This window comes from Triplophysa dalaica, chromosome 7 (genome assembly GCF_015846415.1).
Source record: "Triplophysa dalaica isolate WHDGS20190420 chromosome 7, ASM1584641v1, whole genome shotgun sequence".
NCBI lineage: Eukaryota > Metazoa > Chordata > Actinopteri > Cypriniformes > Nemacheilidae > Triplophysa > Triplophysa dalaica.
In genome coordinates this window covers 16,592,575-16,619,845 of record NC_079548.1, presented here as the reverse complement: position 1 = coordinate 16,619,845, position 27,271 = coordinate 16,592,575, and the positions used below count along the sequence as shown (strand labels likewise).

General features: G+C 39.0%; 4 protein-coding genes across 4 annotated transcripts; 3 read left to right on the top strand and 1 right to left on the bottom strand.

The window, feature by feature from the left end:
• Window positions 1–180: 180 nt before the first annotated feature.
• smcr8a (Smith-Magenis syndrome chromosome region, candidate 8a) lies at window positions 181–5,058 on the bottom strand. The gene is made up of 3 exons (XM_056753645.1): window positions 4,733–5,058; window positions 2,425–4,649; window positions 181–2,307 (listed from the first exon to the last, which is right to left on the bottom strand). The coding sequence occupies exons 2-3, from the start codon at window positions 4,581–4,583 to the stop codon at window positions 1,857–1,859; spliced, it is 2,610 nt and encodes an 869-aa protein (XP_056609623.1). The 5' UTR covers window positions 4,584–4,649; window positions 4,733–5,058; the 3' UTR covers window positions 181–1,856.
• Window positions 5,059–5,121: 63 nt separating this feature from the next.
• Window positions 5,122–11,184, top strand: top3a (DNA topoisomerase III alpha). The gene is made up of 19 exons (XM_056753644.1): window positions 5,122–5,829; window positions 5,986–6,045; window positions 6,155–6,228; window positions 6,302–6,377; window positions 6,461–6,569; window positions 6,744–6,887; window positions 6,983–7,153; window positions 7,315–7,418; window positions 7,518–7,592; window positions 7,736–7,818; window positions 7,935–8,142; window positions 8,330–8,515; window positions 8,608–8,737; window positions 8,822–8,935; window positions 9,064–9,229; window positions 9,347–9,493; window positions 9,586–9,708; window positions 9,815–10,530; window positions 10,889–11,184. The coding sequence occupies exons 1-19, from the start codon at window positions 5,656–5,658 to the stop codon at window positions 11,041–11,043; spliced, it is 3,015 nt and encodes a 1,004-aa protein (XP_056609622.1). The 5' UTR covers window positions 5,122–5,655; the 3' UTR covers window positions 11,044–11,184.
• Window positions 11,185–11,817: 633 nt separating this feature from the next.
• On the top strand, window positions 11,818–21,696 carry flii (FLII actin remodeling protein). The gene is made up of 30 exons (XM_056753744.1): window positions 11,818–11,917; window positions 13,437–13,547; window positions 13,661–13,732; window positions 13,892–13,972; window positions 14,152–14,237; window positions 14,359–14,520; window positions 14,664–14,767; window positions 14,855–15,030; window positions 15,186–15,343; window positions 15,422–15,506; window positions 15,721–15,868; window positions 15,967–16,100; window positions 16,187–16,399; window positions 16,507–16,686; window positions 16,775–16,857; window positions 16,943–17,017; window positions 17,100–17,183; window positions 17,270–17,441; window positions 17,534–17,638; window positions 17,743–17,934; window positions 18,027–18,215; window positions 18,394–18,533; window positions 18,651–18,849; window positions 19,016–19,170; window positions 19,266–19,326; window positions 19,522–19,650; window positions 19,743–19,849; window positions 19,938–20,043; window positions 20,129–20,194; window positions 20,323–21,696. Exons 1-30 carry the CDS (start codon window positions 11,855–11,857, stop codon window positions 20,455–20,457), a joined length of 3,771 nt encoding a protein of 1,256 aa, XP_056609722.1. The 5' UTR covers window positions 11,818–11,854; the 3' UTR covers window positions 20,458–21,696.
• Window positions 21,697–22,654: 958 nt separating this feature from the next.
• LOC130426707 (uncharacterized) lies at window positions 22,655–24,071 on the top strand. The gene is made up of 2 exons (XM_056753618.1): window positions 22,655–22,777; window positions 23,268–24,071. Exon 2 carries the CDS (start codon window positions 23,282–23,284, stop codon window positions 23,951–23,953), a length of 672 nt encoding a protein of 223 aa, XP_056609596.1. The 5' UTR covers window positions 22,655–22,777; window positions 23,268–23,281; the 3' UTR covers window positions 23,954–24,071.
• The last annotated feature ends 3,200 nt before the right edge of the window (window positions 24,072–27,271 follow it).

The following is a 27,271-nucleotide window of genomic DNA, read 5'->3' as shown; positions in this document are numbered from 1 at the left end:
CTCTTTATCATTTTTTTATTGATCTGCTCATTGTCATTTACTATTAAAAAGGCATAATCATTTTAGAACAAGATAAATCATGTATAACTATTTGTATTCTTGGTTAAAACACAGCATATGTTAAATAGGGTTGTGTTGTATAATATAATATATGTATGAAGAAAATGCATAACACAGAGCTAAATAAGAAATAATTTAATGAAATTGAAGACCGTAAATTCACAGTGGGCAGTAACTCAAAACACAGGGATAACCTTTTAATTAACTTAACATCCATAAGTATTTTTTCATGAAGATTACACCTCACCTTTAGCTCACAATACTGTCATAACATAGATGAAAAGGTGCAACAAAAATTTACGATTCGGACAATAACAGCAAATTTGTTCAAAAACAGCAAAAAGAAAAGAACCTTGGAAGATAATGTGCATAAACTGGTATGGCTTATTCGTTTATATTCAGCAGACTGCATTTGTATGCAATTATCTTGTCACTGAAAACTCGTTCACTGGGCAATAATCATTGGGTAACTGAAACAACTTCACATTAAGACACACTTGTGATGAAACAGACAGTAGCAGTTAGAAGGCCTGTAATTTTGGTCTACAACTGCGATCATGCAGTAGTGGGAATAACAATTACAGACAATGTATTTAGGCATCAACCGCCATTATCGTCCATTTGAGGGTCACTGCAACAACCAACATTAAGAAATGCCAGTCCACCAGCCACACAGTTTATCATGCTGACATAGCTTGCACACCACTTAGACGCAACGATTCATATCAATTATTAATATCTAATAAGGCTGAATTATACATTGTGTGATATACAGTGGAAGGGCCTATAAATACCACTATATCTTTCCATCATTAAATCTTTGTGGTCCTCAAACATGCAGACAGTTGCGTAACAGTTCTCCACAATGTGACAGTATAACATGCAGTACATTCTTTCACCTCATCACATAATTACATTGAAACACAGAGGGTTGGTCACTTCATATTTGCATTTAAATCCCAACAATCTTTTTTTGAAACCATGTGTTTATGATAAACCAAGACTTTTGCATTATTCAAAAATGTTCAACTTTTTCTCATCAGATTCATACTTGAAAGGGGAAAGGGCAAGAAGGGGACAACCTTCAAATATTCTCATTAATAATTAATCTGACTTGACAAACCCAAAACGCAAGTATCAAAAGGCTTGACCAATCCATCTAGTTGCATCAAATTGATTACTAACCTGAACACGTTTTTTGAAATAACAATTTAAAGCGACCTAATGTTAAATGGCACGGTTTTATGAAGGCTGTTGGAGAAAAATAAATAGACATGTGCAACCGTTCTCCTCACACTATGATTCATTTCATAAAAGATATGCAGGGGATTTTCATGTTGCAACAATGCATTGCTTATGAAGACAGAAGAGCATTGTTAATTATTAAACCAGCCAGCAGGACCGGATAAATTAAATCATGATTAGGAAATCTCCTCCTGTGCAGCTGTATCTGTCACAAACTACACAGCTTGTGTCTTTCAATGAGCTGTAGCCGACTGCAGCTGTGTGCCCTACTGTAAGTCTGCTTGTGCAGTGGTAAATCATTTCAGAACAGCTTCTGTAAGGTCTTCAAATCACATGAGATCAAACTTCTCCGACTTTGTATGTTTAGTCCAATACATTTAAATATGCACTGACTACACTATACAAATACTCAAGACTTTGTTAGCAACCCCAAACATTAAATCCTCTGCTTTTAAGAATGCCACGGGAATTCAACACATTTACATTCAACTCATTTGGTCTCCTGATTTTAACCTACAATCGAAATAGACATCGAAATGAACCTTTCACATTCAAATTTTGTACAAATAGCTGGTGGTATAATCAAAAGAAAAGAACGACTGGTTGACCCCTTTCGAGTGTCCCTGAATACAATGTTTCTTGATGAGTTCACTCAGGTACTGAACGATTTTACTCTCTTCCACAGTGCAGCCCAGCTGTAACAAGAAGTTAGTCCTGCGGGATGTCACTGAGCCCTGGTCGTTCATGTCCATGGGAAGGTGAATGTGATGACAGAATGTGTACAGGAAGGCCTTAGCTGTAAGCTGAGTCAAGAGGCTCTGAACATGAAGAAAGTAGGTGCTGCCACGTTTGATCTGTGTCCTGTGGTCTGCCATTTGGTTGATCAGTGTTCCTTTGTATGGCGGACATCGAAGGGTCTTGTTATCACAGTCCAAAATGCTTATGTAACGGCTGTATCGATTCAAAGAGTGGAGTATGCTGGACCCGGCCGGAGAGACGGCTCTAGAGAAGAAAAACAATATTGGGGAAAAAAATGCACAGCATCGCAAGCAAAATGTGGTTGAATCAATCATTGACAAACAGATGTGATAACAAACATCAATTTTAAGGTCAACATACCTCTGCAATCCAATAAGTTTCCATCTCTGCAGGTCAGTAAGCTGAAATGGTGTCGAAAGCCACGGCTGGACAGTTTCGCCATATTTACCAAGGTTGGGAACAAAAATTAACAAAGCATTGGCTAGCTTTCTTACGGTGCCCTCATCTGACCCTAGTATGACAAGTGTCCGGCCACTCAGAAGGCAGAAGATGGCTTGATGAGCGAATGGATATTGTCTGATAAACCGAAGAGCGTTGTGCCCTGCCTTCTTCTTCTGCCTTAGTGTTAACACGGTGCCGTAGGTAAAAGGAGACGCCGCTCTGTCAGAACTGGTGGAGGTGCTCATGTAACTAGTGCTATCGGAGACATCTTCGATGTTTATTCTTGCCGCCTCCTCAGAGAGAACACTGGTGTTAAGTTCTGAAAACATCAACCCCTTATTGGGGCTCCCCAAGAGAGTCGAGTCTTCCAGGATGTAGTCCATCTGTAAGACGGGATCTCCATGAAGAAGGGACAAAGGCTCTTGGTTCACCACCATGTCCCCGCAACACTCCTGAGCAATCTCAGGTGTCGGTTCCTCGTAGATAAAACCATCCTGTCCAATACAGCACGCCGAGTCCATTGGGACGAGATGTCCATTTCCAAACACCTCAGCGGGACTTCCCTCAGATGTCCTTTGTGGAGACATCTTGCCCACTTTTTGATCTTCAGATGAGGAAGTGGTGGATACTTTACTCCTTTCGAGACCTTCAAAGTAATTTGAGTGCAGATTGGAAGGACTAACACTTCCAAAGGCCTCTATGCTTTTGTCACTACTGAAACTGCCTTTGGTTTCTGTGTCTGCAGCCTCCGAGGTCTCCTGGGTGATGTCAGACGTACTCGACTCTGCAGGCATTTCAATAGACTCCCCGCTCGGTTTGATGCGATCTATATCTACAGACATAGTGTACGACTCGAGGTTCATCGGCGCAGCAGATAAATTCAGAATGGGAATTGGAGGAGTATTTGAACTGACTTTGAAATGCTTTGCGGTTTCGTCTATCCAGTCTGCTTCGGCTTCAAAGAGGAAACTCGTTACTCTTTGTTTGGTCAGAAGAGCCCTGTTGATCTGGCTGGAGTAAATGAAGCAGAGATCTCCTCGGAAGGACTTCTCAACTAGGTTCAGCTGCTCTAGGGTTTGGTGGAAAAAGTTTGTTTCGCAGAGCTCTTCAAGCGTTTTCAAACGTTTGTCGAAGCACTTGGCAGACTTGGCTTTTATAAACTGAGGCGTGTATGTAGACTTCCGACTATCACTTTCAGTTTCTACAGACTTGACTGCATTGTCGGAGTTACACGTTAGTGTATCATCAACTGCAATGATCTCTGTGGCTTTCTCTGTCTCACATTGCACAAAATCCATATCTTTCCTTTTCCTCGAAGGATAAGATGTGATTTGTCTCAGCAGATCTTTGTGTTCATAAATGGACTTTTCAACATTGGCCAGTTCATTTGCCTTTTCAATAGCTTGTGTGGAATAACAGCCGCTGTTCGTTTTCTGCAGATCTGCCTCTTTATGCAGCACAGATCGGGTGTACTCCAAATCTTTCAGTTTCTTCTCCAGCTCATTTGCAAACGCTTTCCTGTTTCCCGTTTTGAGACATTCAGAAGCTTTGCTGAACTGTGATGACAGCTCTTGAAACTGCTGCATAATCTTTCTCTCATCTGCTGATATGTAAGCCATACAAAAGGGCCGCACAAAACCACGAGCTTCTAAATCATACAGCGTCAGATGATGCACGTAGGCGAAGGCTCCCTCCTTAGAATCACCAAGGACGACTTTCGAGTCCTCCACAAAATTAAGCTTTGGGTAGTTACTTCCAGGCGGATGTCCTACAAAAGAGGCTTGGTAGTCCACTGACATGATACGGAGGGAAAAGTAGTTGAGGTCGAATGTCCCGCACACTTTGGGGTCGCTGGGAATGGTGAGTAGTGGCTGTGGTCCAACCTGCTCTGAAAACTCAGAGATGAGGATGAAATCCTTCGAGAATTTCGCATAGGATGTCTTCGTCCAGGGATTTGCATTGGCAGCATGATTAAACAAAGGCACAGAAAACTCCTCCGGAAGCGACAATGGATCGGAGAACGATTCCCCAAAGTCATCTTCTTTGGTAAACGCCACCACATCTGGTGAGCCAATCATGGTCTCGTAGTATATGGAGAGGCATCAGCTGAAAAATCGTACAGATCCTTGTGCCATGCTTAACACCTCCACAGATAAAGATATAAAACACATATTTCACATAGGGATCATTTTCAGTACGGTAAAATGAAAGCAGAAATTAAGTTTACCCCGAGCGTGTCTATGCAGAAGGACTGGTTAGTCATCCACTGAACCAAATCACGATCCGATATACATGAGCTTGAATCCGACGCTGACGTCCCCTGCCATAAATATGACACTTCTATCAACGATCGCCGTTTATATAAAATACTTCTAACTTAAAAATCTTTATAATGAACCTAGAAGTAGACGCCGATGTTGCAACACACACTCCAGCTGTTCTGACATCCTCTTACAGCAGCCATATTTAAACGATCGTGACCAGCCCATGTGACTGTATCTATGAAGTAGTGGCGGCGTCTCAAACGACACCCTGCTGCCTAGCTAGTGCGCATTAATAGTCATCGTAGGCATTGCGAGTAAGCTCAGTTCGCACAAACAAACGGCACTATGATGACTGCACGCGCATATATGATTGCCAAAACTACGGTACACATGTTTAATGCCTATATAGTCAATCTACACAGGAAGCACAGTAGGATTTAAGACACCTCCCTTGTGTTTCTTATGACGCGCTTTGTGACCCTTCGACAGAGAAAACTACATATTATTTGTGACGCTATATACCCTTTGTAAAGTGTTCTGATATACGTGGAAATGTTTGTCACTTTTATATTAATATTTTCAAATTTTTTGATATCATTTCCTGGAGACAAATACAACAGCCAATCACTAACGCACCGCTTTACGACAGTTTACGACATTTCACGATGGGCGCCGAAATTGGAAGATTTGACTAGTCTGCTCTTTTTTTTCTTAGCTGCCAATATTTGTAACTTTTTATATTAATAGAGACAGTTGCAAATACCTTCAAAAATTGTAGAATTACGTTACGGTGTTTTATTTTTATGAAGATGTGTCAGTTTGCAAGGCAGTGTTTTGTTGAAATGTCCAAATCTGTGCTGTGATCATGCACTGCTAGATCACAGTAATGAACATTTTACATAGATTACTGTTCAGATTGACAGTTCACTGCAGATTTCGACGGCAAATATCTGTTAGCATGATAAGACGAACTCAGATAAAGAAAGTACTTTGTGTTGCTGAGAAAAACGATGCAGCTAAAGGGATAGCAGAGATTATGTCAAATGGGAGATCAAGAAGGGTAGGTTCTGCCTGCTGTAGTTACACATTATTTACGTATTTTCAGATCTATCAATTCATAAAGACGTTATATGTCCATATTCCTTATTGTAGATTTCAGTATTGTCATAAAAAGATAGCAAAATGAATCATGATTGTTTTGTCTGTCTTTTAAAAGAGAGAGGGATATTCTGTTTACAACAAAATATATGAGTATGAATACACCCTATTTGGACAGGTGAGTACTTTTGGTAAATTATTTAAAAATGATTTTCATATATTTTAAGGTATTGTTGAAGTGGTAAGCAACAGATCATGTGCAGATCATGGTGTTTATTTGTTCACAGAATGTAACTGTATCCATGACGTCAGTATCAGGGCATCTATTGGGACTTGAGTTCAAAGCCCCTTTTCAGAAATGGTAAGGACAAATACTAGATCTCAATTGTCTTAAATAGTAATTTTATAACTTTCATTACATGGTCATTTTCCAGGCATAGCTGTAATCCTGTGCTGCTGTTTGATACTGAGGTGGAAAAGTACTGTCCTGACAACTTTGTAGCAATTAAGGTATTTATTCCATTTATTCAAACTATTTATTCAGTTTTTAAAAGATATTTTAATACGTGTGCTTACATGTATTTATTACCCAGAGGACACTGGAACGTGAGGTGAAACAATGCCAAGCTTTAGTCATTTGGACTGATTGTGATAGAGAAGGAGAGAATATTGGCTTTGAGATCATCAATGTTTGCAAAGCAGGTACATTTATTTTATACGGATACAATTATTTATATGTAAGTTAAGACATGCATTTTGATATTATTTGTGTTCCCTAGAAATCCGACATATGACACTACTAACACAATGTTTTACTAATTGAGCTGTAGAACATTACATTTTTCTTACATGAACATGTGATTTCTTTCAATTTAGTGAAGCCGAACATTCAGGTCTTTCGTGCACGATTCTCTGAGATCACTCCAAATTCTATAAGGAGAGCTTGCGAGACACTTACTGAACCAAATATTAACATCAGTGATGCAGTGGATGTGAGACAAGAACTTGATCTCCGTATCGGTAAGCATTTTGTATATTTTACATTAATACAAACTACATTTTTGTAGGTAATAGACTGTATTTGACTTATCTTGTGCATTATTATGCTTCTTAAGGGGCATCATTTACAAGGTTCCAGACATTACGCTTACAGAAGATATTTCCAGGATCTCTCTCGGATCAGCTCATCAGCTATGGCAGTTGTCAGTTCCCTACTCTTGGCTTTGTGGTGGAGAGGTTTAAAGCCATTCAAGCCTTTGTCCCTGAAACGTTCTTCAAAATTAAAGGTGTTCAGTTTTTTTTCTTTTATTGTTGTTCTGAATATACAAATTTACGCAACAGTGTGAATCTGTTAAAAGAATATCTTACTATCAATACATTTACAATGAGCTATACTTTTTTTGTCTCAAATACTTGATCTCTAATACTTAAGATGTTGGTGTTATAGTTGTTCACGAGCCTAACGAAGAGGAATCGGTAGAATTTGGCTGGAAAAGACATCGACTTTTCAACCACACAGCATGCCTTGTGCTTTATCAAATGTGCATGGAGGTGTGGAGTTTTGAAACAGCATATTAAACATATAAGACATTATTGTCATTATGTAGTACTTTTAAATGGAACATTTTGTCTGGTGGTCTTCTTGTTTAGGATCCCATAGCGAAAGTGATATCTGTAACAAGTAAACCAAAAAGCAAATGGCGACCTTTACCCCTTGACACAGTGGTAAGTAAAGTAGACATAATAGTGCATATTCACCAAATTTCTACTTTATATTTTAGACTGAATGATTGGTATTCATGTTGGCTTATCATCATGTACATCATGGAGAAAGTGTATTTGGTAAAGTCTAAATGTGTTCTGTTCAGGAACTTGAAAAACTGGCTTCAAGAAAATTGAGGATCAGTGCAAAAGAAACAATGAAAATCGCAGAAAAGCTGTACACTCAAGGGTATGATACAATTTTATGCATAGATCATGACAGCGAAACAGTATTTGTTTTTGGCTTGAACATGATGGTCTGTGTGTTGGGTCTTTTAACAAATCAGCCTGTCTGTTTGCCTTCAGGTTTATCAGTTATCCTCGCACGGAGACCAACATGTTTCCACAGAACCTGAACCTTACGCCACTCGTTGAGCAGCAGACACAAGATAATGAATGGGGAAATTTTGCTCAGCGCATTTTGGACAGCGGTGGGCCAACACCTCGCAATGGAAACAAATCAGATCAGGCCCATCCCCCCATTCACCCCACCAAATACACTAACAGCTTACAGGTGAGCCTGTAGGTCTCTATCTGTGATGAAGAGTAAACAGCTACAAGTAGCCAAGCTATTAAATATATTTTATTATCAAACTGTATTACAAAACAAAGAAGCTCTAACAGTAACAAGTTTTTTTTCTCAATGAGTTTAGTTAGACCAAATGTCTTTTAGTAAAATTTGCATTGTTCAATTACTATAGGGAAATGAAAAACGGTTATATGAGTTCATCGTGCGTCACTTCCTGGCCTGTTGTTCCAAAGATGCTCAGGGTCAGGAGGTGATAGTTGAAATTGAAATTGCCCAAGAGAGATTCTCCGCTAGCGGACTTACAATCATAGCAAGGAATTATCTGGAGGTGTATCCCTATGACAAGTGGTACAATAAGGTGATTTTTATATTTCTTCGCTACACACTGACTTCAGTTTGGTTATGTCGGCAGTTTCTAAAGAGATGACCGGTGTCTTTTTTTTTGTGTAGGTTATTCCTTTATATGAACCCAATACAACATTCCAGCCGACAGCAGTTGAGATGGTGGAAGGACAGACCAGTCCACCACAGCTTTTGACAGAGGCGGATTTGATTTCTCTTATGGAAAAGCATGGCATTGGTATATAAAATTGATAGTTATGGGGTACCTCAAATTAGTACTTCATTTTTAGTTGGGTGAGGTTCACCTAATCTGTATTTGCAGGCACCGATGCAACGCATGCTGAACACATTGAGACCATAAAAAGCCGCATGTACGTTGGACTGACGTCTGACCAGAGGTTCCTTCCTGGAGAGCTTGGCATGGGTCTTGTTGAGGGTAAAATAGCAAGTTTTAGATATTTTTTGTGACATATGCATCCAATGGTCAGTGGATTGTGGTCATATTAGTAGATTGGAAGTTTTGGATTATTTCACATTGCGAAATGGAGTGTCATTTGGTTTCAGGGTACAACTCAATGGGCTATGAGATGTCTAAGCCTGACCTGAGAGCAGAACTGGAGGCGGACCTTAAACTTGTCTCAGAGGGCCGTAAGGACAAAGCGTCTGTCCTCAGCTACCATGTGGCAAAATACAAGGCTGTTTTTATTGAATCTGTGAGGAAGGCGAAGAAGTGAGTCAATATGTAAATTTAAATTATTTTCATTTTGATACAACTGCAAAAGTCAGATTTAGTTTGTGTAACGAAAAATAAATACTTTCAAGTGTGTAATTGTTTTATTGTCACCAGATTGGATGAAGCTTTGTCTAATTACTTGGGTCCGGCTCAAGAGTTTACAGAACAGGAGCAAGAACAGCTAGAAATACCCTTACCAGTACGAAAGTGTCCTCAGTGTAACCGTGACATGGTGTTGAAGAAAAAGAAAGACAGCACTGGGTAATACAACAACATTTGCCAATGTAATGGTTTGGGTAACAAAAGGCGATTTACAACCTCTTTTGATCATCACCTCTGCCTTTTTTTTACAGAATGTTTCTTTCATGTATGGGATATCCTGCCTGTAAAGCAGCCGTGTGGTTTCCAGACACAGTACTGGAGGTCAGCAGAGATGAGAGCGTCTGTCCGACGTGCCGTCCACCTCCTGTGCATATGTAAGGTTTAGGGCTCTTAATAGTACGCATTTTGTAAGCATGTTGTGAAAGGCTCATTATCACATAAGGTTAAAACACACATGCTAAAACATGATTTCTTCCACAGGCTAAAGTTTAAATTCAAAAGGGGAAGCCTGCCACACATGATGCCCCTTGAATTTGTTGGATGTATCGGAGGATGTGACGAGACTCTGAGAGAGGTCTTAAATTTGAAGTATCTCAGAGGAGGAGATGGAGATTCTAACTCTCGAACGAACAATAACTCGACATCCCATCAGCCTCGTGCACAAAGAACCAACTCGGCACCTCCGTCCAGGGTGGAGAACAGTAGACCTCCAGCACCCAGACCCAGAGCTGACAGCAACAGACCAACAGCCAGTCTGCCACCTCCGCAACCCCCAGCCCAGGGTGGTGCCATTGTTTGCAACTGTGGCATGGATGCAGTTCTTCTCACAGTTCGCAAAGATGGTCCCAATCAAGGACGTCAGTTTTACAAGTGTAACACGGGGGATTGTAAGTTTTTTCTGTGGGCAGATCAGCCCGCTGAGCAGGGATCACCCGGTGGAAGCAGAGGACCCCTAAATCAGACGTCGCAACCCCCCAGGCCCTCAGTTGGCTTTGGAAATGTAGCTCAACAACAGCAAAACAACAGAGGATCTGGCAGCAATGAGGGTGAAACTATGTGTAACTGCAATGAGCCTGCTGTTACCCGGACGGTCATGAAAGACGGTCCAAACAAGGGCCGCATGTTCCACACCTGTGGAAAACCACGTGATCAGCAGTGTGGCTTCTTCCAGTGGGCAAATGAGAATGTTCCTCCAGGTACACAAACATACGACACTGGTTAACAGAATTGTATACATGTGACTAAACAAAATCATTCTACTATACTTATTAAACATAAATGTCACTTCTGTAAAATAACACATTGTCCTGATCAAATGATAAAGTAACAGAAAAATCTTTAATAAGCATCAAGGGATGAGATATTTTGTTGGGCTCTTGGTCTCTAATGATAGTGGCTTGTTGTGCCGACACTTTCAGTGTTTCCAGACAAAAAAAATAGCTTGACATTGTGTTGAATGTAGTTTGTAAACATCTTGAGAGGAGCAATTTCAATTGTAAATGCAGTCAGAATTTTTTCTGTATTGTCAATTTTCCCCTTCTATTACTTTTTTAGCCACAGATTTTCCAGAAGGAAACAATGGTAATCGTGGCGGGAACAAAAAGACCAGCACTCTCTCCAACAAACCTCCTGCTGCCAAACGTCAGAGAACCTGTGGGATATGTCATGAGCCCGGTCATACTCGGGTCACCTGTCCCCAGGGCCAGTAAAAAAAGTGCTGGAAATGAGCTGCAGATCTTTTGTTATATTTGTAAAAAAGAAATGAATGTTGTATTGAGATGACAATTTTTTATAAACAGTTAAAAATATTAAATAGTGTAAAATAAAGTTATTTTAATACAAAATGAATTATTTATTGTGTATCAGGTTTATATAAATGTTCAATTTATTCTCATAGTAAATTGTTGTAAATCACATACAGTACTGTTAAAAATGTGGAGACTCATATCTCTGTTTTTTTTTTTAAATGAAAAAAAACCGAACAAGGGATTAAATCGAAATTTTATTTTGAAGTAGAGTTGCAGTCTTATCATGTTGCGTTAGTATTCAATTAAAACTTTTTCTGTATCAAATTTACTTACATAAACCATAGCTAAATAACTTGCCTTATCTCTTTTATATATCATCCTTCAGAAAAGTAATTTTACATAAGGTAACTTATCACTTTAATTATGTGATGACTATAAAACGTGCCTTCTGTGCTGTGTATGTTTTTTTTTCCAAACAATTATATATTGATCATAATTTCTTAATTATCTATTTAACTGAAGGAATTAAAAAACTTAAAGCATATTGCTTCCTAAATGTAAAGCCGTTTATAAAAATGAAAGAAAACGTTACGGAGGTTGATATAACAGTAGGCTGTACTGTACCATCTGAGAGTTGGCGGGGAGGTTGACTCAGTGGCGGAACAGTGGGCTGTACCATCTGAACGAGGGCGGGGTGTGAGTTTTGTCAGCCGTTGCTGTACCATGCAACAGAAATAGGCTGCGACTGCGGCTGCCATATCCTGAATTAGACATGGCCGCGACCGGAGTTCTTCCCTTTATCAGGGGGGTAGACTTGAGTGGGAATGACTTTAAGGTAATCCCTCTATTTTGCACTCTTTATGTCTACGGGATAATGTTAGTAACTTGTTATTAAACCGCTCGAGCGAGGAAATATAGATGACGGAAGGTTCGCTTTTCAGAAGAGGCAGAGAGAAGCTAACAGTGCTATGTGGTTAGCTCAGGGCAACACACTGGGCGTTAGCTCTCGAGTTGTCAAAATATGGTGCGGTCAATCAAGCGACGTGACGGGTAACAGAGGAAATCACAAGAAGTTTGTGTCCCGGTAGCGGTGTTGTTTCGGTTACCGTCAAATGCGTGTCAATGAGCTTTTGATATCAATAATCTGCGATGCTAGAAGTGCCTCTCAAAAGCATGTTATTTGTTGTGAAGTTGTCACGTTTAGAAAGTTAGTCATTCATTAGTCGTGTTTCATTATGTCCAGTATTTTGAAGCATGGAGAAGTTCAATAAAGCGTTTATAGGAGTTCAACCAAACTTCTCAGATAAACCACAAGTGACAAGTGTGTCAGTTGACTTGAATAAATTTGTGTTGATCCTGTCTGAGTCTCTGGCTGTTCTTATATAAAACCAACTTCAGTCAGATCGACTCATCTCACTCTTGTTGCACATGTGTGGATCCAGCTCACCCTAAGCTTGTCATGGCAAACACACCCTATAATCTCGAGATGACATCACTGTACCAGTATAGATCACATTCATGATTAAAGTAGGAGGTTAGGGAAGTGTCATGACTGTAGAAGTCTCTCTAAACCTTCTTTTTAGAAACATGTGTATATTATGTTGCTTCCACACAAACTGTAAATGAGCAGTTCCTGTGTGCCTTAATTCTCAAAGAATGTATTTATTATCAATATATTGAACCATCTAACCATCAATTACAATATTCTTTAAAAAAAGTATTTTTGAAATCTATATATGCATATTAAACGTAAACATCAAACATTGAATAACACGATTTAATCATAATTTAATTTGATGTTAAGTTAAATACATTTTATGTAAACATAGCTCATACCTTAGAAATGATATCGCAGAAAATGTTTGTGGTTTTTGATAGTAACCGGCCCATGCCTGCTGTCTAAAATGTTTTTTTTTATAGTAAACTTGGGAAATAAACGTGTTATGGATGTGACAAAAAAAGGAGAGAAACAACATACTTCTGTGAATTAAAATGCATTAACAACAGTAATACCCAATTAATAGAGAAGATTTACATAAAATAGATATTTTACTTTACTTTTGTGTGCATTTATGAGACAGAAACAGTTACTTCAGTCTGTTATGGACGTGTCAATTCTTTCATATACCTGACTATGCGAAATCATTAGAAATGCTTTAAAAAATTAAACAGGCGCCACATACGGCACTTAAACCGCCAAATATTGACTGCTTAGATATCTATGTTATGAAAATGTCTTATAAAAACTTTCGTCATGATGAGGTTGTATGGAATTGCTAAAATGAGTTTGAAGCATATTGTTGTTGGTGTTAATTTCTGGCAGTGATGCTTGAGTTTTATCTCTATTCTAATAGGGGGGCTATTTTCCTGAGCATGTCAAGTCTATGACCAGCTTGCGATGGCTGAAACTAAACAGAACGGGTCTTTGCTATCTTCCAGAGGAACTTGCCTCCCTACAGAAACTGGTGATGAAATCTTTCCTCTGCATTATAACATTTCGGTAATATTTTGCAACCCAGCAGTGTCGTTGTACTAATGTTCCATCTGGGGTCTTCTTTTGTCTCGTATCTAAAATCAGGAACATTTATCAGTGAGTCACAACAGCCTCACAACGCTGCATGGAGAGCTGTCCAGTCTTCCCAACCTGAGGGTAAACAGTGTTGCGAAATACAGCACTTCCTGTTGCTAAATATTTATGTACCTATTTACATTTGTTGACAAGTTTATTTCAACAATTTTCCTTCTATTTTATTGTAAATATTTTTATTCCTCATATAATCATTAGATTTTATTTTTTATTTTCCCATAGGCCTTGGTGGCCAGAGCAAACAACTTGAAGAACTCCGGAGTTCCTGATGATATTTTTCAGCTGGATGATCTTTCTGTGCTGGTATGTGGGGATTTACTATTTCTCTTTATTCAATGCTTTATTGTTTATCTCTCCCTTGGGATGATGGCATAAACATGTCATTATTTTAAGACAGGCCGGTCTGTCTCCTTTTATGTGCTGTTGAGAAGGCAAAATAGACTGAAAGACCTGTGTTTATATAAAATGTTGCCTCCCTTTAGGATTTGAGCTATAACCAACTCGCTGAGATTCCAAGGGACTTGGAAAACTCCAGGAACATGTTGGTCTTAAACCTCAGTCACAATAGGTACAGTCCATGTCTTTCTATATTTGTAATGATGGGCATACATACTTAAGAATTATTTTGGTTGGTGGTATCTTATCTGTGAATTTCTGTCAATATCTCTTGTGTTTGCTCTTTCTCACAGCATTGATAACATACCAAATCAGCTGTTCATTAATCTGACTGATCTGCTCTACCTGGACCTGAGTGACAATAATTTGGACACCTTGCCCCCTCAGATGAGACGCTTGGTCCATTTGCAGACCCTGATACTCAATAATAATCCACTTATGCATGCACAGCTCAGGTAACATATGTAGATTTTATGATTTGTATCCCTGCAACTGGAAGGCTTCTTGCTTTCTGTAGGGTGGCATACTTTCTGTACAGATGACATCATTGAGTCTGATAAGATCTGGCTTCTATTGATTGTTTGCTTTGTTGTAACAGGCAACTACCTGCTATGGTGGCCCTGCAAACCCTTCACTTACGGAACACACAACGTACTCAAAGTAATATGCCAACCAGTCTAGAGGGACTCACAAACTTAGCGGGTACTTGTTTGCTGTTTCTGTTCTATCATCATCAGTATCTAAAATTATATGTGCATGTTTAATCACATTTTGTATGTTTTTGTGTAGATGTGGACCTTTCCTGCAATGATCTGAGTCGAGTACCAGAATGCTTGTATACCCTGGCTAATCTAAAACGACTCAATTTGAGCAGCAATCAGATATCAGAACTGTCACTGTGCATAGATCAGTGGACCAAGCTTGAGACTCTCAACCTTTCAAGGAACCAACTCACATCCTTGCCTGTAGGTCCCAATTTAAAAAAAGGAACTTGGCAGTTACTAGAAGTTCTCGCATGTTATTATGACATCCCATTTATTGAATTGTCGTTTATCGTACAATGATGGTTTTGGTTTGGTAAACTTGTCTCTTCTTTTCCTCTGTTTGCTGCGATGTCTAGTCTGCTATTTGCAAGCTGTCCATGCTGAAGAAGCTGTATGTGAACTCAAACAAAATTGATTTCGATGGGCTTCCATCCGGTGTGGGAAAACTATCCAACCTAGTGGAATTCATGGCAGCAAATAATAATTTGGAGCTCGTTCCAGAGGGACTTTGCAGGTGCGAATCGACACACTGATGCTTGTTTTGGCTATTAACAAATGGACAACTTTGATACATTATCATAATGCCTTCCAGGTGTGGGAAGTTGAAGAAACTGGTCTTGAACAAGAACCGTCTTGTGACTTTACCAGAGGCCATTCATTTCTTGACTGATTTGCAGGTATGTAAGCATTACAAGCTTTCATGACTGACTTTATCATGTATACCAAGCAGTTATGTGTTTACTTTGTCGTACCAAACAGCAAAATAATTGCTTGCTGTAAACCTTTATGAAAGTCATATGTTCACATTAAGTGCAATGAAATGCAACATCAGGCTTTATTGTTTGCTCGGCCAATTAATTGGTTTGTAATGCTTTGACATTTTGTTCTTAGGTTTTGGACGTTCGTGAGAATCCCAATCTAGTCATGCCTCCTAAGCCGGTGGACAGAACAGCTGAGTGGTACAACATAGACTTCTCTTTGCAGAACCAGCTACGATTGGCTGGTGCATCCCCAGCCACTGTAGCAGCAGCTGGTGGAGGTAGAATATATGGCTTTGCTTGTTTACAGCAAAACTTATTTTCATTATGATCTCATCAGATCGTGTTCGAAACATTTGGAATGCTTTATGTCACACAGGAAATAGCCCAAAAGATCACATGGCCCGGAAAATGAGGCTAAGGAGGAGAAAAGACTCTTCTCAAGATGATCAGGCTAAACAGGTGCTGAAAGGAATGTCAGATGTGACTCATGATAAGAACAAATCTATGGAGGTGAGAAAACATGATGGTGAAGCTTTATGAGACAAGACAATCATCTGGTGAAGTGAAAATAAGAATAGATTCTGGTCTTCTTGTAGGAGAATGGCGACTTGAAATACTCAGACCTGAAAGTAAAGCGTTGGGACAAGAACCTGGAGAAACCTCCACTGGACTACTCCGAGTTCTTCTTGGAGGATGTGGGGCAAATACCTGGAGTCACAATCTGGCAGATAGAGAACTTTGTACCCATGCAGGTGGACGAAGCTTTCCACGGAAAGTTCTATGAGGCTGACTGTTACATTGTTCTCAGAGTAAGTCCTTTGAATCATTGTGGTTATGGCTAATGCCAATATATTTCCTACTTCTTATGACCACGCTATGTCTTGAATATATTGTTTAATGTTCCGTTTTTTTGCAGACTTTCTTAGATGATAACGGAGCCTTGAACTGGCAGATCTTTTACTGGATTGGCCAGGAAGCCACACTTGATAAGAAAGCCAGCTCAGCAATCCATGCTGTCAACCTTCGTAATTATTTGGGCGCTGAGTGCAGGAGTATCAGAGAGGAGATGGGAGACGAAAGTGAAGAATTCACTGCGGTCAGTAAAAGAAACACAGGGTCAATGAAACACATGAATGATGTCATGCTGCGTTTGGGGATTTTGTTAACAATGTTTGTCATTTTAGGTGTTCGACACTGCGATCTCTTACATTGAGGGCGGAACTGCTAGTGGATTTTACACCGTAGAGGACACACAATATTCAACCAGGTATCCCACCAAAATTAACACCCTCCTCCAGTTTATCCATGAAAGGACTGGCACTAATCCTGTATTTTTTGTGTGTTTTGGGCAGGTTGTACAGGGTATATGGGAAAAAGAACATCAGATTAGAATCGGTGCCTATTAAAGCGTCCTCACTTGACCCACGGTGAGTTCTAAGTGCTCTTGTTTTTTTCCATCACATTTTTGTGGAGTGGTCACATGACATCTGTTTCTTTTTCTCTTGCCAGATTTGTGTTCTTGCTGGACAATGGTCTTGAAATATTTGTTTGGAGAGGAGGTAATGCAACGCTGGGTGGTACCACAAAAGCAAGGTAGCTTGAAAACAACACAGCGCAATGTTTTGTTTCCCATTCCTGTGGTCCAAATTTGTAACGCTGCTTAATATGCATATTTTCAGGTTATTTGGTGAAAAGATCAACAAAAATGAGCGAAAAGGTAAAGCAGAGATTATGACGTTGATGCAAAATCATGAACCTCCCGAGTTCTGGGAGATTCTTGGAGGACAGCCAGAGGAAATCAAAAAACATGTTCCAGATGACTTTACTCCTGTCCGTCCCAAGCTGTATAAGGTCAGGAAATAGTCTCTTGTTTGTTTAAACGCTGCTTTTCCTTCTAAAATCACCACTGTGTAAAATATTTTGTACCTTTTATGGTCTGTTAGGTTGGCTTAGGTTTGGGATATCTCGAACTTCCTCAAATCAACTACAAACTTTCGGTGGAGCACAAGGATAAAATCAAACTAGATGTGGTTCCGGAGAATAGACTGGTAATGCAAAGTCTAGACTGTTTCTTGTTATTTACAGACATATTTTTGAGTCTTTGTAAGTGCTCAGTGACTTGTCTAACTTTTGAACTGTCTTGGTGTTTTAGGTACAAGGTCTTCTGGACACTAAAGGTGTCTTCATCTTAGATTGCTGGTCTGATGTATTCATTTGGATCGGCCGTAAATCTCCACGTCTGGTGAGGGCAGCCGCGTTGAAGCTGGGCCAGGAGGTGTGCTGTATGCTGCATCGACCAAAGCACGCCGTGGTCATTCGTAATCTGGAGGGCACGGAGTACCAGGTACAATTTTGAGATCTCCTTTTTTAATCAGCTTTTCAATTAATTCAGTGTTCATCTCTTCAATTCCACACATCGATGTTACCGCTCAACAGGTCTTCAAATCCAAGTTCAAGAATTGGGATGACGTGTTGAAGGTGGACTACACCAGGAACGCAGAGAGCGTGAAGCAGGCCGCTGGCTTGTCTGGAAAAGTAAAGAAGGATGCAGAGCAGAAGGACCAGATGAAAGCTGATCTAACAGCTCTCTTCCTGCCCAGGCAGCCACCCATGCCCCTCACAGAGGTGGGATTGTGTTTATGTTTTCACTTTAATGTAAATACCTTTAATGTGCAGCATTTAGCAGGTTATATTGTTGCGTCAGATCTTTACGCTTGACTGGTTCAACATATCCATTTATACTGAAGCAAATCTGTTGGATTTGTCTAAAGTTGTCTTTGGTGTTTGTTATGTTTCTTGACAGGCTGAGCAAATGATGGAGGAGTGGAACGAGGACTTGGACGGCATGGAGGGATTTGTTCTAGAGGGAAAGAAGTTTGCTCGTTTGCCAGAGGAGGAGTTTGGTCACTTCCACACTCAGGACTGCTATGTATTTCTCTGCAGGTTGGTCGGTTCTAACAAAATCCTGCCGCAAAATCCATCGGCTGAGCCAATTGATCATTTTTCTTATCCAAGTTATATAAGTCTATAGCCGTAATTGAAGGATTTTATCTCTTTCAGGTACTGGGTGGCTGTGGAATATGAGAATGATCAAGAGAAAGACAAAGAGAAAAGAGAGGATGATGACAAACAGCCTGAAGAAGACTTCCAGTGTGTGGTTTATTTCTGGCAGGGCCGTGAGGCCTCCAACATGGGCTGGCTGACTTTCACTTTCAGCCTGCAGAAGAAGTTTGAAAGTTTGTTTCCAGGGAAACTAGAGGTACTGTGTTTATCTGCATTATAATTAGTTTTTGTCGGTATTGTGTAACATATATATCTGTGTTTTAAAAAAGTCGTAACATTACTGCACTTGCCTGATGTTATGTCTTCCAGCACAGTGCAGTGGAAATTCATTAGAGATTGTTTTTATTTTGTGTACGTTTCAGGTTGTGAGAATGACCCAGCAGCAGGAGAACCTCAAGTTCTTGTCACATTTCAAGAGAAAGTTCATCATTCACAAAGGCAAGAGGAAGATTAAAGTGGACAGTGTGCAACCAAGCTTATACCACATCAGGACAAATGGAAGCGCTCTTTGTACCAGGTATACACCATATAAAGGCAACATCTGTTCAGCTTGTATAAAGCAGACAGGATATACAGTTTGAAACTCTGTGCCGTGTTTGTGTGTTGTTTTAGGACTATTCAAATAGCCACAGATTCCAGCAACCTCAATTCTGAATTCTGCTTCATATTGAAGGTAAATGCTATGTTTTTACCATATATGATACTAAGCGAAATAACAACACATTAATATTTGGAATAGTTTGTCAGCTTGTTTACTTCCCTCATTGTTTGAAATCCTGTTCTTTGGTAAAACACCAGGAGATAATTTAATGAATAATTTAGTACAATGGCAATTTTTGAATGAGCATTCTTTAAATGTTCCGATTAGGTTCCATTTGAAAGTACAGACAACCAGGGAATAGTGTACACTTGGGTTGGAAGAGCAGCAGACCCAGATGAAGCTAAACTAGCAGAAGACATCATGAACACAATGTTTGATGAGTCGTACAGTAAGCAGGTACATATTGAAAATCTATCGGTGAAATTGAATCATATGAGCTAGTTTGTAATTGAATATAATGATTTTGTTTCTTTTGCACTTTTCTTTAGGTGATAAATGAAGGAGAGGAGCCAGAAAATTTCTTCTGGGTTGGCATCGGCTCTCAGAAGCAATACGATGAAGATGCAGAGTACATGAAATATGCTAGACTGTTTAGGTAAACAATTTATTGAAACAAACAAAGAGCATTAACACGTACTGTATTTGTATGTGATGATCATGAATATTTTGTTTTCACATCTCAGGTGCTCGAATGAGAAAGGTTACTTTGCTGTATCAGAGAAGTGCTCAGACTTTTGTCAGGATGACCTGGCTGATGATGACATTATGCTTTTAGACAATGGAAAAGAGGTAGAGCTTGATGCCTTTAGCCATTCTCATTATCTTCGTGTTAAAATGTGTTGCTTAGGGTTTGTTTTTCTTGCTTCCTCTGCAGGTTTACATGTGGGTTGGCTCTCAGACAAGCCAAGTGGAGATTAAGCTAAGCTTGAAGGCTTGTCAGGTCAGTGTCTGATTGAGGGACAGTTTAATTTTACTGAATACCATCACGTGTGGTGTACGGTCTTACTAAAAATACATGTGCCCTCTGGGCTTTCCAGTTTCTGTTAACATGGTTTTCTCTTGAATCAGGTCTATATTCAACACATGAGGTCCAAGGATGCGGAGCACCCTAGGAAGCTGCGCCTGGTGCGCAAAGGCAATGAGCCTCACTGTTTTACCCGCTGTTTCCACGCCTGGGGTGCATTCAAGACTGCACCTGCATAAATTTGCCCTGCACCACACAGTCTGTCTGAATACAGTAAACGAGCATTAGCGTTTCCAAAAACACCAACATTCACAACACACCTGTTATTGATGCGCACTGCAACACTCTCTTTAAAACGCTCATGTTATATTTGCTCATTCAAGCAATATAGAATTTTAGAAGGCGTAGGTTTAAAAGATACAGCACTTATGTTTCCTCTTGACAAAAAATTCTGTATTTCATAAGGGACGGATTTAAGAAGAACATTCATGTTCCAAGGGAGAGCTTAGGTTGTTTTTTTATCATCTGGCTGCACGTGTTGTGAATTGCCATGTCCGTTTACATTTTCTGAATTAGACTTTGCTTAAGTTCGTTTTAAGACTATTTATATCATGCTTTTGAACAACACCTCCTGTTTTATTTAGTAAATGCATATCACGTGTATTGACTGCCACCATTTTGAAAAAGCACAAACTTTAGGTCTATGTTTCATCTAAAGACATAAGAATCGGTGCCACTCACACCCTGTTTCAGTCCTTGACCTTTAGGATGTTAACTCTTCCAATGCTGATGGGATAGTTAATTGCACAATACTTTGTGGAATGTTCTCTGATTAATGAATTGTTGGAATAAGTATATATAGTTTAATGCCCTTAAACTGTCTGGAACGACCACATACGGACACAGAGTACTGGCCGCAGGAGTGCTGAAGCAGTTAGAGTCTGCGTTGATCTCATCAGCTTTATTTAAAAGCATAATCTGAAATTGCTTGGACTGGCACTCTTGTTGTATTAATACTGCCAGGATTTGATATGGCGAACACATTTGCATTTTCAATAGGTTTGTTAGCCTAAAACAAGTCATCAATCACAGATTGTGCTTTTTTTAAAACAAAAGTTATTGTCCTGTGTATGGACTGTTTAGTTTTTTGAATTCTGAATATTTGTTGAACTTGGACTGGGAAAATAAATATTTAGCCAGGGAAATAAATATTAAGCCAGGGAAATAAATATTCCTTTTTTATTATGCTAATAAATTTTCTTATTTATATCACTAAAGGGATTGTTAGAGGTTAAAAAATATTTTCAGTTGACGGTTGGCTGCCCTGTTCTGTAATTTTTTTCACTAAAGCTTTTTTTGTCTGCATATATAAATGTATTTCTATGTGTACAAATATTTTCTGCCACTGACTTACATACAGATGCTCTATTTATGTATTTTGTATTGAATAAAGTTTCATTGCACATCTGTACAACTAATGTATTTTTGTCATTGTAAGTTTATTAGTACTGGAGGCTAAATATGTTTCAGGAGGGAGATTTATATTGATGTATTAAAAGAGTCGGTAGGCGCACATAGTGAGCGGACAGGGTTTAAAATAGGCTGGTGCCATCCGAGGCTAAGGCATGGCACAGGCTGGCAGGCTCTAACGACAGCCTTTAATGAACTATAAGTTGCTTTAGATAAAAATCTATGTCAAATACAAAAATGTGAATGCTTTTGTGTCTTGGTTTGTAGCTCAAAGAACAAGATCAGAAGCAGAAATAAACATTTGCCCTTTTTCACAGATACAATCCAGTTTACAGATAGCAAACATATTGACAAGTTGAATGTCATCCCGAAGAATCGGTGATAAGGCTAAAACTCAACCCTGAGTGTTTATTGTTTTTATAACTCATGAGACCACAAAAATATTTTATACATTGTTGCAGAGCTCAACTAGCTATTAAATTATAACAGTTTGTTTAAAATGTGTTTATGCATTTACAGATCATTTGCAATATTTCCCTTTATTGTATTCGGTTGTTTTGAGAGTCCATTTTATGAACAGTCGGGGCATGATTGTGCCAACTTGATCCAGTTTCAGTTTCTATTTCCTGCAAAGGTATCCTGATCTCATAAATACAAAGCAAATATGATATTGATTCAAAGCAAACAATGTTGACCCCTTCTGGCCGTAGCTGTATCCCTTACATTAACATTTATGCATTTACCAGATGCTTTTATCCAAAGCGACTTGCATTGCATTATCCTATATATTTTTACATAGGTATTTGCAATCCCCTGGGATCGAACCAATGCTCTTACCAATGAGCTACACGAAAGCCTTCTAGCAACAACTCTTAAGTAAGGGGATTTTTAGTCTGCTGTTTACACCGCTGCATCATGATGAAAGTGAAAGTATCACAAAGGAATTTAAAGGTTAAACAGTTTCACTCTCTCTCCAGTTCAGCTGAATGAATCCACATCAGTGGTGTGTTAGAGACTGAGATCTGTATCACTCACACAACAGCACAAACTACAACTCCGACAGTCTTCAAATCCAGAGAATAAACCCAGGTGAGCAAAAACTATTCCTTGACTGATATTTTATAGCATTTTCTATTATTGCTTAAACAGGGAAATATCACCCTGCATTTTAACTTTGCAGTCTGAGTTGATGATTGTGTCAGTGTTCTACATGTTGTACAGATTGAGTCGCCATGTCAATTGGCAAAATAATCCTTGATCGGCCACAATCTGAATCTGGATTAGCATTTGTTGATGTAATATCACAGGACTTTAATGATTTGAAATGGGTTTGTCTAATCATTGCCATTGCCAATCTTAACAAGCGTTAGTTTGCCTTTCTGATTTTACTGCAGTATTTTTATTAGACGTTTCTGGACGTTTTGTCTTTCGTTTCTCTGAAATACTGAAAAATTATAATCATTACAACACCGTTTTTAAGAACACAAGAACTATAACCAATAGTACTAATAGTTTATAGTTTAATAGTAATAATAGATAATTGTTTGCCTGATTAACCTGCTTTTCTCTTGATCAACAGAAATATTAAACAGAATGACGAGTTGGTTCTTAAACAGGAAAGAAGAAAGTAAGAAAGAAGAACTGATAAGATCTACCCAGTCCCTTCACCACTATGTGCACAAATACTTCGACATCACTGAAAGACTTTTGGAGATCCTCAATACTCACATGGAACAAAACGTCTTTCCTGCAGTCTTACCAAATGAAAATGAAAGTATTGAACAGAACTGTGCCAGGATTAGAGAGGTCATGTACCAGATCATTGATGTTTGTGAAAAGCAGGACAAAAAGTGTAGGAAAAGTGACTCTGTTCTTTATGATAAGATTGCTTTCTCTGTGGCGTCACTGAAAGACAAAGCTAAAGTGATAAAGGAACTGCATGAGAACACCATGGGTCTTTTGGGGAATCTCCTGTGTCCTCTAGTCACTATTTATCTAGCAAAAAGTAATCTAGAGAGCGTAATGCCTCCAGTTGAACAGCTTAAATCTCTGTCTTCTCCATCATTTGTTCTGGGAGATCTAGAGCAGAGCAGTAAAAGAATCACTAAACTTCTGTGTGGACCACAGAACCAGCAGAAGACGCTTGATGAAGCCGTACTGTTAGTGCAAGATCTCCTCTCTATTCTGAGAACACCCTGTGACTCATACAATGCCATTCTTAGTAGAGTGGAAGCCTATGTCACCATTATATCTGAAAGGATCTAGGGCAGAATTATAAAGCAAATTAAAGAGAGATAGCGATAAAATGAAGCAGAATGCTAGAAGTGTACTTCTAACTTGTGTTTAACTGTGTTTTTTCTGCTGTACATGTGTTGTATTTATGGTATTACACCATACACACTCTCCTATATAAAGAAAATGTAACTTGAATTGTAAATGTGTGTGAAATCTTGTTTTTTGGGGGGGACTTGGAGCTATGCACATGTCAATATGTGAAAGAAGAGCTTGCACAATTAAAACAGCTTGTAGTTAGTACAGCATATTGAAAGTGGTAAAGTGTAATATAAACGCTTTGCAGCAGTTTCCGCTCCAGTAAATACTCTGCATTAATGAGTCAACATCAGTGTGTTAGAGGCTGAGATCTATAAAACTCAACTCATTGTGCTTTTTAGGATTCTCATTTAAACAGAAGAAATCCTCTCATTAATACACATAAGAAGACCATAAAACTCCATGCAGAAGCATTGGTTTCATTTGCTCTGCTGCTCTCTGCGATTGTCTAAATATTAAACCAATCGAACCAAAATATATTCAGACACCAGATATAGCTGTTGATATTTTGTTACTAGTGGGTGCAGGACACTATAATTCATTTATGAGGATAGCAAAATAAAGTAAACTGACACATTCTACCCAAGTAATAAACATTTGGGAGCAAAAACCATTCAGACCATTTGACCTGACCATGTTTTGGTAAATGTAACATAAAATAACAATTTTAACATAACTGAAACCTGATTTAAATGCAAAATACACTTTAACTTTTTAGACTTTAGATTTTACATTTTGGCACTATTTTCACCAACATTTCATTATTTCAATCTTTACTAATTTCACAATGGATATAAGAAAATGCATACAATTCTTGTTTATTTTCTTTAGGATTCTCATTTGTACAGAAGAAATCCTTTCATTAATACACAGAAGAAAACCCCCTGAAACTCCATGCCGAACCAATGGTTTCATTTGATCTTCTGCTCCCTGCTGCTATTGTCTAAATATCAAACCAAAATATATTCAGACTCCAGATTATAATTGTTGATATTTTGTTACTAGTGGGTGCAGGACACTATAATTCATTTATGAGGATAGCAAAATAAGGTGAACTGTGACACATTATACCCAAGTAATAAACATTTGGGAGCAAAAACCATTCAGACCATTTAACCTGACCATGTTTTGCTAAATGTAACATAAAATTACATTTATATTTAGGCATTTGGCAGACGCTAAAACACCTTACAGTGCACTTATTACAGGGACAATCCCGCTGGAGCAACGTGGAGTAAAGTGTCTTGCTCAAGGAAACACTGGTGGTGGCTGCTGGGATCAAACCAGCAACCTTTTGATTTACCAGTTCAGTGGTTTAACCCACTAAACCACCATCTCCATTACAATTTTAACCTAACTGAAACGTGATATCAATGCAAAATACATTTTAACGTTTAAGACTCTACCAGAAACTGTTTTCTCCTTCAAAAGTCTCTGCAGGTTATGAGCAGTGGTCATATTTGTTATGGTTCTTCTTGGAAGACATGGCAGGAGATCCCAAATGCAGGCACAGACAGACGTAGGGGTAAACAGGGGTATTTATTATATATATATTATATATATATTATTATATATATATATATATATATATATTTATATATATAAAAAAATGAACACTACAAAAAGGCAAAACAAAACGGGGAAAACAAGACAGAATACTTTTAACAGAGATCAAAGAAACGGACTTACTAAACTAAGAAAACAAACACTTGAAACGAACACTAAACTGACACTTACTAGAAAAGGGAAACAGGAACTTTGGAGACAAGAAACTTTAAACAGCAACAAGGAACAAGGAACAAGGAACAAGGAACAAGGAACAAGGAACAAGGAACAAGGAACAAGGAACAAGGAACAAGGTACAAGGTACAAGGTACAAGCAGTGTTGTACCTGAACGCGTTCATTGAACGATAGTTCATGAACGCGTTCATATTTTGGGCGAACGTGAACTGAACGTGCTGTATTACTGCCTGATGAACGTTACTGTGAACTCGTTCATTCTGGTGTATGTGAACGCATGCTCTCTCAGGTTAACTTCGTTCAATAGGGTGCCAGATTTCTATAGAGCCTTCCAGGCGAAATCCCAGCTAAAACACACCGTAAACGGGTCTTAATATGTAGCGGAAAAACACCCAATCTGGCAACACCAGCCACCAGTGTCGCACCGCCGTCCGCCGCATGCGTGACGCGTCATCAAAACAAAAAAAAGGCATGGAGGCGACAGCAGCATGTTTGCAAGGAGTATGATCATTTAAAATAATTTTATGACAAGGTCGGTGAGAATGGGAGAAATCTCACTTTTCTGTTCAAACTTTGCCCGCCGGCTTTCAAAAAGAAAATCCGCACTTCAGTTACATGTGGACAATGGAAATTTATTAAAATTGAAAAACGTTTGCACCTTAATGATTACTGTCCTGTTTTAATAATTCCTCATTAAAAAAGACAATCAAGCAGCACGTTTTTCCTCATGTTTTTGAGAGTGTACTGTAGGGTTGAAAGCTGCAGCTGCTACTAGTGTGGAGTGATGGACAGCAACAAAGCATTAAAGCAACAATGGGGAAATGCTGTCCCCTCAATGATAATGTAAACCCTGGTTGGATAAGGATTCAAAATTGGATATGAAGATGAAATCTGACGCATAGCTTCATTTTAAAACTGATAAAATAATTGCTGTCTGTGATTCTACTGTATATGGGCTGTGGCAATAATTTTGAAAAATAATAGCTCGCATCAACATAGGGAAAAAAAGAACTATGAACTAGTTCATTTTTGGAACTTAGTGAACTTAGTTCACTATTTTGAAGTTTGAACTATGAACTGAACTAGTTCATTTTAAAATTTGTGAACTGAACTTTGAACTAGTTCATGTAGAACGTGAACTTTCCCAACACTGGGTACAAGGAACAAGGAACAAGGAACAAGGTACAAGGTACAAGGTACAAGGTACAAGGTACAAGGTACAAGGTACAAGGTACAAGGTACACACAGCTACAGACATGGAGCAAGGTACAAAGTACATACAGCTTACAATGAACAAGCACAGGACAATGAACACGAGGATGTTTTAAAGGGTGACAAACACAGGATCATTAACGAGGAACAGGTGCTAGGGATTAAGCACTAAGGAGAGGCTGACGGGGAACGAGATGGCGGGAACAATGACGCAGACCGGAGAGAGAGAGAGTATGCCGACACATAGGTGCTACAACACTCTCTCTCCCACCACATAACTAAAGGCTATGCCATGGATC